Raw genomic sequence first — 13,720 nt, 5'->3', positions numbered from 1 at the left:
CTTCTAAACGACGTTTTCAATTGGAGAATCACGAGCTACTCGACGGCGCTTATTGTGGAGCTGACGACGCTCTTCTAAAACAACTGGGGACGGCCTGACCGCGAGTTACACAGCCATTCTGCCCTATAGCCGATCGCTCGTCAGTCAGCTAGTGCTCCTTGTGCATCTTCCCTTACTCCATCCATCCATCCATCCTTTTTATGGTCCGTAAGGACACGATAATAATCGTTGCTGTATAGAAACAAACAGCGGCAGCAGTAGCAGGCAACAGCGTTGCCAACAACCACGGCGATGACGACAACAGCGTCTTTGTGATTATGGTGAAAAGTTGTCGTTGTTTCCTTAAGATCTCGAGTTCTTTTTTTAGTGCTTTCTGGCCACTTTTTTGAGCCAGATTTTCTCTTTTTGCACACGCTGCTTCATCATAATGCCAATGCAAAGTCGGAATGACTCGATTCGCCGGTAACGGTTCTCACTGCTGCGACTATAGTAGCAGCTCTTCCACAACTGGTATTAGCTGTCGATTGCGTTATTGTTGTTGTTATTATTAGTAAATAATCATATTACTGCTATTATTATAGTACTAGATACCCTCTTCCCCTTTTCCTCGCTATGGCTTCCAGCGGGGACTGGTAATTTATAAGAGCACGGCGTTGTCATGTGTGGATATATATATACGCTCTACCATACTATGGTCGCTCCTACAGTCCAGCGTCCAGGTCGCCATGATTGCCATCTTTTCACACAGAGTGCGTAGCTATGGTCACGTTATGCTGAATGTGATTTAGGCTTGCACTTCAAAGCAGTTAGGTGATCTTTGCTTTATTTCATCATAACCGTGACGCAGCTAACAAGAAGGAAGGCATAATGATGATGTTAGTGTCTGTGACTGCTCTCTGTCATGTGTCTGGACGTAAAGGTTGTTCAGAACTTGCGGCAACTCTATCTGTCCTCTTATCGATTATAACGCCGTTCACGAGAAGTACGATAAGATACACGAATTTTTGTCGTCCCTTTTTGTCTTTTGTGGAGTTGAAACAACTCATAATAAACACGACAAATCAGCTAAGCACCACAACTAATTAAATAGGTAGGTAGAATAAAAAAAATAAAATGATAAATTTTCTTTTATTAACAAGGTAACAGTACAAAGTCGTTCCGATACTGACATAGGAACCATATAATAGTAGTCATTTCGGTAATTGGTAGCAGAGTTCCAGTTGAACCTCGTGAAACATTTTGTGGCTGTTTTATGCTCATTTGTTAAAACGAACACTCTAACTGGCATTTCAAATTCATCGCGACTCTTAAAAATGTTTTGAATTATTGCCGTGCAGTTGACCTCACTTCACTGTCTCAGAAAAAAAATGTTGTCATGACGCAAACAAAGAGTACTCCCGCTAGGTCTGTTCGAACCATCATCGTTGAACTGGTTGCGTTCAGATATCCCAGTTATTGACAATTGCAATTTTAGTTTGTGCGTCCACAGTGATTACTAAAATCCATACTAAAAACGTCGAGAATGATAATGGTTGATCTCGCTATTCCCCTTTGTTTGTCACTAGCAAATGAGTAAGGGCGCTGGGATTATCTACTGTACTAAATATTTTGTCTCTGAGCGCGTCTCTCTGTTGGGCGTTGTGTGTGAAAACGACTCTCCTGGGGTTAATTTAGCGACTGGCCCTGGGTTGAGATCTTCGGCTAATTCAGAAATGTCTGCCAGTGATGACGCTTTATCATCTACCTGTGTCGTCCTAACTACAATTAGTATATTCCTTGACTATAATTGCACTCGTGTACAGTGACCATTAGACAAGGATTTGTCGCTACTGTTACCGGTTTAGAACCATCGTTCTGCGATTGTTGTATTGATTTGGGTGTCACCATGGGTTCGGCTCGACTGCCGCATGCAGATATTGTGTTGTTTATGGTGATAGAAATGAAGACGACGATAATGATGCCATCGTGGCTTGTCGCGACTGAAGTGATGACTAAGGGGAGCAGCAAGCAGCGGTTATTGGTAGGCAGCATCAGCACCGATCACCGCCGCCGCCGCCGCCACAGGCCGCCGTTCTATCGTTCAGCCCTGCCAACCCTCGTACTATAACAACTACTACTAGTGATGCTACGAGCACTCGCTCGCAAGCAACGGCGACTCGCCGCAAGCTAGCAAGCCGCAGCCGCCGCTGCAGCTACCAGCCGTCTCTACATCAGCAGCGCGAACAGACATCACCGACAGTGATTCTATGGCTTGTCCCACTGTGACGGCGACCGCTGCCGCCGCGGTGAGCAGTGGGTGCCGCGGCTACCATTGAGGGACTGTTGTTGTTGGTGTCGTCGATTTAGTTGTCGTTGATTCTCATCGTCCCTTCTGGACTAGTGGCCGGGCTGCTCGAGCGAGCTCTCGACAGTTGCAGTGCCGCGGCTGCTGCTGCTGTTGATCGCGATAGCTAATGGTAGTGGTGGGCAAGTCAACGGGAGTCGAGCTAGAGAGAGCCAAAGATATCGGAACGTTTCAGCTATTTTTGCATTATTGTCATGCACAGTTATTCTTCACGCTGTTGATGGTTTTGCTGCCGCTACTATTTTACACTTGCATGCGCTGAACGAATTTATTCTGATCGCGGAGTAATTATGTTTATTACCTTTTTTTGGGAAGTTTTTCAATTGATTGTACTTACGGGCAAGGAAAAGACAAGAGGTCAAAATGTCTGGATCGCTGCACGCAGACGTCCGATAATGAGTTTCTTTGTAGCTTTGCAGGCGTAACTTTGGTGCGTCAGCTTGTTGAAAGAAGGACCTTGTTTCGCTGACTGAATTTAACCGAATAATAATGGACAAAATTCATATAACTACTAGTGGGCAAGAAACAATGTTGTTTCCAATTACAAATATGCCAATAAGTAGGCAATGAAATGGCACAATATGCAACACTAATTATCATGAAATTTCGGCAGATTACGTAAAGCTATAACACAATTGGTTTCCATATATACCAGCGGCAACAATTTCGAAAAGCTTAGCAGTTTGTAGTGGGGTATACCAGATTCGTTGAAACTAACTGACTGATTCCGATAAGTCTTGATTAGGTCACCAAACACAAATTCGAGATCGTTCCTGTGTATTAAATCATCCCCAAAATCAGGAACCAGCAAATGTGGAACTTACTAGATCGGTAGGATTTTGAATTCTGATACTCTGAATTGTAGGATTAAATTTCAGTTTCAGAAAAAAAAAGTAACTATAAACGCTATCAGTCACTAAATAAAGTCTAACTTTGTTTCATCATCATATATTTATACAAATATTAGAGTTTTAGTGTGTTGCATTTCATTCTGCGTTTAGAGCTAGCTAATGTATCAAACGCGTGACACACATTAAAGTAGCTTCGTTGTTTCGAAACATACTGTTTTAAGTTAGATCCGACACCTAGCACTTCTTTCAGCTAAAAGAATCTAGTTAGTACAATCTTAAAAAAAAGAGGCTAAAAATACGCCGTATACGGACCTTTAACGGAATGCAAGGGTGGGATTCTGCATTTCTAGGATTCGCTCTGCAACCGGTCTAATCATTGAAGACAGGGTTTGTATTTTAGTAAATGCTGCTGCCATAACTACAACGACAACAAAATAGAATTATAATTTCTCAGCCGTAGTGCATATTGTTTTATCTCATCATACGAGGTCAGATGTCGTTGTTAGACTTTGATATCCTATATAATAGCACATCTTAAGCTGGTGTGTTTTACGCAAATACTGAGAAGTGATCAGTTATATCGGCATAGAGGTTTCAAGTGATGTTTTTCACTAGGGCCTTGTTACCTTAAACATGCGGTCATGGGTTACATCTTGAGCTGTGCTCTTGTAGACAATATATACATAGCATTCAAAGAGCAGCGTAGGCGCATATGTATTTGATTGTGTGAAATAAAGTAGCAATGAATCATGTAATCATAGATTTCTGGAGAGGAACATGGACGGTTGACGTAATTTCTGCGGTAGAATTCTTAGCTTGCATACGCTATTGAATACTCATTGGTGATTTCGTAGTATGCATGCTCACGGAAGTGTCTGTCTGTGATTGGTAGGCTTGTGTCACAAGCAAGTACGTTCGTTGCTTAACGATAGTTATCCTTCAGCGATTAACGGCAGATAGTTTGAAGTCTGAGTGTCAAAACTAAAACAAGGTCTTACATCAACGACGCTGAGGTCCTGCCTCTCTAGTACATATAATCAGTTTGTCTACCTAAACTTGTCTAGTCATTGGGTTGACAATATTAGGGTTACAGAACTGAGTGATATTTGGTTGCCGGTCTCTCGTTGTCGTCTTAATACTGGTATCTTCTGTCTCCTCACAGTTTTCGAACTTTAGCTATTTGTAACAATGTAACCATGCGTCTGCTGTGCTGTAGTGCTGTTGTCTTAATACTTGGGCTCTTAATGCAAAATCTCACTTATGCTCGTCATTGAGTATGGCACTGTGTCTATCTAATAAAATAGCTAGAAGATCGAAGTAAATTGTCTAATATAAACAGAAAACAGCTATATTCCTCTTTGCTTCGTGGCGAAGACCAGAAACGATCTAGATCACGACTAGCAATATGGTAGTTAGCTAGTGTGACCCCTGTTCATGATGACAGGCACTTTGCAAATAGCAGACCAAACGGCGAAACTATCTAGCTGTTGGCTTGTACTGTTTATGAATCCGAACTTGTCGACGGGGTGGGTGTTGTCTCTGCCCGTTTCTGTAGATCTACATAGACGACGTTTGAATCTGCGACGATGAAAGCGATGAGCGTTTTCGCCTCCTAGCTCTCCGACCGCTACTTTCTGCTCAGAGCAGAGCTTTAAGGCACACGCGGCCCTTGGAGTTGGCCACAGCCCGCCAGCACGGGTCTCTCTAGCATTGTTTACTGCGAAGTTAATTCGCTTGCGCTTGAGCCCATCATCGCTTCGAGTTTGCGTCATCTCGTAGCAGTTTTAGACAGAGCTGAGCGAGCTAGCCAGAGAGTATATCGCACTCAAAGGGTCAAGATGGGGCATGGGCTCGCGCGTTCGTAAGGTTGGCCGGGGTCGGTAGCCTTGTGGCACGTTGAGATATTTTGAGCATCCACTAAGTAACGGCAGCTACTACTATATCGGAGGACTCAAAGACGAGGATGGGGTGGGAGCCGGCGTGTCTGTTTTTTTGCTTTCAAAGGATACGGGAGGTAGTACAAAACATAAGCGCAAGAGAGAAAGAAGAAATAGAAAGAAGAGCAGAGAAGAAAATGTTGGGAGAGCATCGTGCCGATGCATTAGCAACAGCTACTCCGTTTGCCACTGGCCACCCATGCACATCTATGGAGCTGTTCTCCCTTGCGGGTCCTGGCAACGCTTAGCCGATCGACATCAGCAGCTGCTGTTGCAGGACTAACGGTCGCAAACAGGCAGGCAACCAGATACCACAGAACAGTCAGGCAAATCAGGCTTTTTGAGGTCTGTACTGCCGCTGCTGTTACTGTAGTCTGGGTGTTGGCTGGGATACATCGAGGCAGGTATCTCGAGCTTGGTTCGACACGAAAACTCTGTAGAAAGGAGACGTTTGTAGAGTTTGCTGTTGCTGCGACTGCTACTGCATGCTTGCGTGAGACTTATAGTCGTGGTGCTGTTGTTGTTGTGAGAAGTTTAGCTGGCCAGTTGCTACGCGTACTGTTACGAGGAGCAACGCCCGGCGACTAGCGAGTCGGCCGACCGGCCCCGTTAGAGTCGTACGCACCCAGGCTAGTTGGTTTTGCTAGTTTTTGCTTCGCTTCGCTATAGAGTATAGATGCTGCTATTCGTTTATTGGGACATAGCGTTGGCTGAACGGCCAACAGCCGCGACTGCCGCCACCATCGCCAACGGCTACCGCCCTTTTCGTTCGACGTGCCCGAACGTTGCTTCACTTCCTGTACGCTACAAACAGTGCGCTATATTTCTTGGACTCTGACTGCTTTTCAGTAAATGGCCGATTGAAGACAAGCGAAGAAACAACGGCAAGCAGTTTCAGCAACGCAAATAGTGATCGGGTCAGTTTATCTCGGGTGCATTATCCTATTATAAATGTGTTACTACAGTCGTTGTCGTTCCACTAACAATATGATATGTCATTGCACTATGATTAAAGGAGCCTCGAGTGCTGATTACAAAACTTCGGTCAATTTTTTTTTAGCTGAGTAGAATTTGTAAAGGTAAGAAAATCAATAGCATTGGTTGCACCCAGCTATGGCATATTGCAAGGTTGGTGCATGATTTTGGGAATGTTAGCAGGCATTGAACTCATGAAGGGACTATCTAGGAAGAGTTTTACGGCTATTCAAAGATGAGTGTTTCCAAAAGCGGTGCCTTAATTTGTGAATGGTAAGGTCCATGCGTTTTACCTTTGCGTCATCTTATCTAACAGTAATCTAGTGAATGACTTGTGCTATTGCTAGCGACTGATCCCTCTAAACCAAGCTTTTCCTTCCCACTTGCCCTTAGTGGACTTAATATCGTTTTTAATCGCAGGAAATCAAAGAACTAGCTCTTCCGTTGACCCTGAAATCAGCAGTCAGTTGTAGCCTGCTAGTCTCCCGACTGCTTCTTTATCGTATACTAGTTGCCTCACATATGCTTGAGCGATTATCGGTTCAGAGTAGTGCAGCTAGTTTGTCTGCACCAAACACAGGCATGTGCTAAACGGGTAATCCGATATGGAGTCTTTGCTCTTCTATTAACAAAGTCGTTGGGAGTGTATTTGTTCACAACGTGTCAAAAACGGCTTGTTTGGTACGAGTTCATGATACCAATTGTAGGCTATCATTCTACACCAGGACACCAGTGCGGCTTAGGCTAGATTTTAGGTTTGTACCATTTACAGAGGGCACTGTGATGCGTTGGTGCTGCTCTTACTAATATGGTACTACTGCGCTTCGAAGGGGGGAGGCGAAAGTGGGAGCACGAACCGTCTGTCTTTTGGAAACCTATCCAATAGTCAAGAAACAGCTTTTAGCCAAAGGGTGTTGTCGAAAACAATCTGCCTTGCTGTGCTGATGTAGTTGTTGTTACTGCAGGCGAAAAGCTGTTCTGTAGTCTGTTTATCTGCTAGCTGGGTCTATAGCAGCAACAAGGGACAGGCTTGTCTAATTTCGGAGAGCGACACGCCAGAAACAGCCGCAGTAGTTGCAGTCGTCATCGCTGTCGCTTTGCGTAACAGCAATTGCAATGGCGCATCATACATTGTTGCGCCCTGGCTGATGTATTGTAAAGCGTTCAAGCGAAGGCAGCCATAAACGCGCGCAGTGCAGCCGCTAGGCTCATTAAGCGCATGAGGCAGCCAAGAGCCAACAACCAGTATCAATTCCTATTTGGGTAGTGGCAGAAGATGAGACGGTTTGCTCTCTTATAGCTTTTTTACCGTCGTCGTTGTCGCTAACCAATACCGCTTGCAGTAGATTGACGCCAGTCAACACAGAACGAGACCATCCAGATGGACAAACGGATTTTGACGATGAACAGAGCAGTGGCGGGAACAACGACTTTTGTTGGCGCTGCAGTCGATGCTGTCGGACCACCACCGACTACTGACGTCGCTGGCTATGAGGCGGTCGACGGCAGATGACAACAAAGACAAAAACAATAAAAGGTACATAGACAGCGAATTGCACTGCCGGTGTTGGCGTTTCTGTGGCTGCTTTAGAAGTGCAAGTAAAATACAGCAGTGACGGTGACGGCGGCGGGTTGTGTCGAGGCGCAAAGAGTTGGGAGTGGTTTGTCACGCCGTGTGTTGTTGCTGTGTACTTTACGTAATAGTAACAAGGAGCTATCCCGTATATCCTGCTGGCCCGTAGGCAAAAGGCGCGCAAAACGCTAGTGATTTTTTTCCTGAACGTTAAAGAGACAGTTGGCCACTTGCGTTGGCAAGGAAGCGAACAGGAGGAAATATTTACAATGAGTGCAGGCGGTTGGTGGAAGGAGGACACGGAAACAGATTATCGTTTATATATATATATAAACAGCGATAATCAATTTGGAGCCAACGTACGCCCCTGTGTAGTACAAACTGCACCACAGACACCATCTCTCAGCGGTTGTAGACAACGTTGCTGCAATCTGTTTTCATTACTTATGCGTTGAGTGACGAGAATCCGGTCTTCAACTCATAAACTAATACGTATCGAAGAGCTATTCGACAAATAAGTACATGATCTTTGCATAGCTCGCCGCACTATACTTTCCTGAAGTTTATTCATATCAGGCGTTATACTAAGGTTCTGAGATCAAAGATATTCTACTAATTGACGTTTTTGACTCATCTTCGATGAATGAGTTCAAGATCATGATCAGCCCTCTCATTACGATACACTAGGAAGTTGGGGAGATTGAATGACGAAGACGAGCCTTATTGAAGGGGAAAAGAGAATAATAACACTAATATGTGAGGTAAAACATGAAAACCCATTCTGAGCAATTCGGGACTCGCCTGCAAGGGTCAGACCTTGTTGCATCTAACGTGGCTTGTTCGTTCAGCTCATATACACATACGGCTTTTAAACAATTGGCAACTTTAACTTATTATTATGATATATTCTAGTAGCAACAGTATTCATATAGTCACATGCTTTCATTTGACAGGTTTTGTAGCCCGTTGTTTGTGTGTCTGTGTGTGTGAGCGTCTGTGAATATTACGTTAGTCGCTTGACAACAGCGACCAAAACACCCAGGAGAGTAGTCGCTGGAAAAGCCGCCGTAACCGGACGGTGCTAGTGACTCAGGAGCAGAAGGACTTCAAGTGTGCTGCGAAGTGAGCAGCCCAGGCTAAACTCACACAGACTACAAAGAAATATAGGGCAGAAACTCACCGAAGCGATGTCTTCCGGAGTGACTGTTTCCGTCGACGCCAAACAGGTGTACGATGATGTAAAGAAGAACAAGCATCACCGATACATTATCTACTCAATCAAGGATGAAAAGGTAACACGCGGGTTTCAAGAGGGTTTTATATATAACCTATTTATCGTGTGGGCAATGTTAAAGGATTCCGAATTCTTTCAACTTTGAGCTAGTAGGGGATAAATTATAATTATGCTTGACTCTTCGAATTATGTCCTGAATAGGTCCCATAGAAGGCGGTGTTTAATTTACTTTGTCGATTTACTGCTTCAGGTGATTGAGGTCGAATTCAAGGGCGACCGAAATGCGTCTTATCAGGATTTCCTTTCGCAGATGAAGGATCTTAAGGACCAGTGCAGGTACGAATCGAACCAAATTTCTTTTTCCTGATCGTCAGAGAAAGCTTAAGTTGATGCGGAGTACTGTAAAATTATATTGCCCCTTTTTTTTTCAAACCTGTTGTGTGAAATATTTGAGTAGTTTTAGGCGACTAGATTTGGATTTAGTGAAAAAAGCTTTTCTGATTGATGTGAAAGGCTCAAATTGATACATCAAAATGTTCGTACCTTCTACTGTGTATGCAAAGGCGGACTTATTTTTTTTTTATTTACCTATTGCAGGTACTGCCTATTCGATTTTCCTGCGCAAGCACCCCAGGAAGGTACGAATGAACCGTCGATGATCGCACTCGATCGCCTTGTGCTGATGACGTGGTGTCCCGAGGGTGCTAAGGTCAAGCAGAAGATGTTGTATGCCTCGTCGTACGATGCCCTGAAGAAGGCCCTCGTCGGCGTGTACAAATACGTTCAGGCTTGCGACTTTGAGGAACTCTCGCAGGAGGCCATCGAGGAAGCATTGAAGAAAAAGTAAATTGAGTTGGGACCGATATAATCATGGATAAAGGATACATACCACATATTGCGGGTACATCGAAACCCAACAAGACCCAACGGGGGGTAACCTAGCAAGCGACGGAATGGAAGGCAGATAGCAAATACATCTACAGACCGAAAACGACAACCAACAGCAGTAACAATAAGAACAATAGAATTACGCATCATACCTGATAGCAGCAGTAAAAAAAGTAGCAAAGGATATAGAGGAAAGTGAGTATAGGAACAAGACACTCGACGCGAAACGACGCGGCGCTAGTTTATAAGCAAAACAGCTCAACGTCACCAGTAGACTCCAACGGATGTCTAAACTTTTTCGTTGAAAGGGGCTGACATGATGCTGGCGCCAAGTGATCTTGATGAAAGGGCAAGTGTTAGCGATGAGAAGAGGCTCACAAAACCGCAAACCACTCAACACCGGAGAATCACTGATGAGATTGCAACACATCACTGGATCATCCGGATCACGGAGCAGTGAAATGGAGTTCACAGGGGTGACAGAACAAGGTCCGCATTAATCGGGAGTTTATTTGCGGTTTAAACACGCCGATAGCTCTCGCAAACAGCGATTGATTCTACATCTTTGCTCTGATCTCCAATCTAATTACAAAGATGCCCTTTGATCAACTCTGACGTGGTTCCAGCTTGCGTCGTCGTCGTACACAGCTTGTTCCTAAGATCAACTTTAATGACATTAATACGAAACGGAAAATAAACCTGAGAAACGGAATGACTAATAAAAAACATAACAGTAATAACGAAAAAATGATACTGAATTATAACTACGGAAACACATTGTGTAACCATACATCAACAACAACAATAGTAGACAAAAAGGTAGTCGTATGCCACCTTGTAAATCTCTCGCCCAAAAAATAAAAGCGGTGTGCGAACGCGCAAAGCTTTCTGACGTCATTCAATTATTATTGATAAGAACAACATTATAATATGAAAATAAATGCTGACAATGACGATAGTGAATATCAAGCGCTGAGTTATGCCAGCTGCTAAGTAAGGAAAGCCGAGATATGAGACGATAACGAGATGGTGATGATTACAATGACGGATTAATAATAATAAATATATAATGATAATAATTATGATTAAAGAATGATAACAAGATGGTGATGATGATGGTGCGATATGAACGCGAAATGGATAATTATGTAAGACGTGGACGGAGCGACGGCGGGTATAAGAGGGGCTTATTACATGTGGAGACTCGTGGAGCGTGGAAAAGTGAAGACATTTCGAAATAGGAAGATTTCACACGCCGAAAAAACGATATATATATATATATATATACATTTATATATATATATATACATTTATATATATACATAAAATGAGAGCAAAGGCAAATGCTGGACGAATGGTTAAGTGCGAAGGAAAACAGTAAAACAAGGGTTGAAATACCAGAACAGGAGAAATCCACATCTGTGTGTCTCTCAATTGTATTTGTTGTTGCTTTTTGTTGCCCCCTTTTCCTGGATAAATATAAGTAGATATTCTAATAACGATAATATTAATAGTGTGTTGACTCCATCAGGTGAATGGTTGGATAGACAGATAGGCAAACTCTTTATGTAAAATAGCATCTTTAATCATTTTGTCGTCATTTGGTTTTGATAAATGAAAGAGAAGCTTTTTTTGGCGTGCTAGAAAGTTGTTTAGTTTCTTTTAGCTGGCGGGAAGAAATCACACCTCCACATGCATATAGGGACGTGACATCCAAACACATACATACACAGATACAGTTGAAACGCCGGTATGCGCTTACATCGAAAAAAATCGAATAATCAACAACAACTCCAAACAAGTTTTGCGACACCGTCTAAATATATGTCAAACGCAATTTACGTGTATATTGAATAACAAATTGTATTTATTCATCGTCCATTTAGAAAAATAACACGGTAGAGCTTCAGTTTTGGCACACTTTAATGATTTAGATTAAATCATATTGCACCAAAATTCGTAACAACAACGCATACGAGCAATATAGATGACAAAAGAGTTGAGTACAACGATATCAACATTAAAAATACTACTTCTCTCTGACTGGGAAGTAATTCGCCGCGAGATCAGCACATGTGTATTCTTCTTTAGTCAGCCAAAATGTCAAAATCACGGCGATGTGAATTACAACAACTGCAACATCTGATAGAGAAAACAGCAAAAAGCGGAAGCATGACAGCAATAGGATATCATCAATAAAAGTGAATGGATAGGGGGACTTGAGCACAATTAGTCAAGGCACTTACTGATCATACATTCTTGCTATAAGAAACGCTTTTTTAATTGGGATGATCATAATTTTGATGTCGATAGGAAACGGAACGCAAAGAAATAGTAGTGAAATGAAAGTACCTATTATAGTAAAAAAAAATGGCTAGAGATAGCATTATTCTAATTTCAAGATATTTAGGTTCTAGCAACGGTGGTGGTCGCGCATATGAATGGATTTGGTAGAATAATAATCGGAGTAGTCAAGATGGCAACTGGATGGTAAGAGGGCAAAGTGATAGCGCCAATCGATACGATAACAAAAAGTCACACGAAGCCGGTCGACCACTGGGTTTTCGCCCGTCACGCCCAGAGCAAATACAGCAAGATGTAGAAGCCATTGAAAAGTGAGGAAGATGAATAAATCGAACAGTAAAAAAGGCGCTTTTTTATTTATTACAAAAATAAACGCTAATGGAGTCTTTATTTAGAGCGGAACCGATAATACCCTTGTAGAGGATCTGACATATCTCTATGTATTTTAAAAGTTTCGTTTATTTTCTGGTGGAATATTTTTTTAGTCTTCTACATGGTCAATTCATTTTTCACTGCAATTTGTGAACCTATAATGGTACAAGGCAAACGGAAATATTGTACCCTTATTACATCCTATCAAAAGCATTGTAATTATGGATTGAATGAAGATGTGTTTTGGAATGAAAGTTACACTAAGATGATGAATACTTTAAAGTTACATAAATAAAATCATCTGATAGCTTCTAGATTAATCTCAATTTCCCAAAAGCAAGAGAGCGTCCCAGGTGAAACCGAGGCCTTGGGTTGATAGGCGCTCTTCGTGAACTTGGTGGCCCACGTATTTGCTGTGAACTTAAGCAACAAAAATGACGTACGAAGCTAACCATCCTGCCATAGTGACGTACCTAGAAACTGTTTTCTTTAGAGAGTTTTAGGTGACCGGGTGTTCCGCAAGTGCACATATTACACTCCGTTGAAGCGAATAAAAGCTGGAGTCATTACTTATGGCTTTTCTTCCGCATGTAAAAAACGCCGATATCGCAACAATTATTTTAAGGACTTCTGTGTCGAACTGACCTGCTTGTTGCTACATCTGAAATTACAGGTGTAGTTGAAAATTAATGCGATATACTTGTGCGATTCAAGTCACCTTTTAAATTTCGAATACGCGTATTCAGTAGCCTTCGTACCTGTAGTGTCTTATTAAGAGGTGTTTTTAAAGCAAAGCTTTCTTACTAAATTTAAAGACGCAAAATATGTCCACGATTTCGTAAACCATAAGCAGGCTTTGGCAGGCCCCCAAACCTGTATTCAGTGTCATTGTCATGTGTTACGCAGCGATACTGTTGAAATCCCACAAAGCTGTTATATATATACTCATGTTAAGTGGACGAGAATTACGAGAACTGGAAATGTCCGAATCAGCTATGTGCAGCAACTGCAGTATATGACACCCTTGTAGTAGAAGTGGCTTGCCGACGAAATTTTCATTATATTTAGAAAATTCAAGATGCTCAAGTTGAAGTTGATTACTATACTAAGCTTGTGTAATCTTTCCATCATAAGGTATGAGTTCTCCACCTTTACTTGGTGTGGTCTCATATGTAATAATAAGAGTGTAACTCTTCCACGGCTAGATGTACAACTTCATTATGCATGTATAAATAAATGCAA

At 42.5% G+C, this 13,720-nt stretch overlaps 1 protein-coding gene across 4 annotated transcripts; it reads left to right on the top strand.

Annotated features, from left to right (window-relative positions):
- The first annotated feature begins 490 nt into the window (after window positions 1-490).
- On the top strand, window positions 491-12,479 carry LOC111271636 (cofilin/actin-depolymerizing factor homolog). Of its 4 annotated transcripts, none has more exons than XM_086972981.1 (4): window positions 491-510; window positions 8,634-8,972; window positions 9,165-9,250; window positions 9,512-12,479. In XM_086972981.1, the coding sequence occupies exons 2-4, from the start codon at window positions 8,868-8,870 to the stop codon at window positions 9,759-9,761; spliced, it is 441 nt and encodes a 146-aa protein (XP_086829107.1). In that variant the 5' UTR covers window positions 491-510; window positions 8,634-8,867; the 3' UTR covers window positions 9,762-12,479. The 4 variants fall into 4 exon arrangements, with proteins under 4 accessions (XP_086829107.1, XP_086829108.1, XP_086829106.1 ...); XM_086972982.1 differs by lacking the exon at window positions 491-510 and adding an exon at window positions 1,070-1,090; XM_086972980.1 differs by lacking the exon at window positions 491-510 and adding an exon at window positions 5,330-5,532.
- The last annotated feature ends 1,241 nt before the right edge of the window (window positions 12,480-13,720 follow it).

Source organism: Varroa jacobsoni, unplaced genomic scaffold, assembly GCF_002532875.2.
Source record: "Varroa jacobsoni isolate VJ856 unplaced genomic scaffold, vjacob_1.0 contig00817, whole genome shotgun sequence".
NCBI classification, from domain to species: Eukaryota; Metazoa; Arthropoda; class Arachnida; order Mesostigmata; family Varroidae; genus Varroa; species Varroa jacobsoni.
This window is presented reverse-complemented; position numbering and strand designations above follow the sequence as displayed.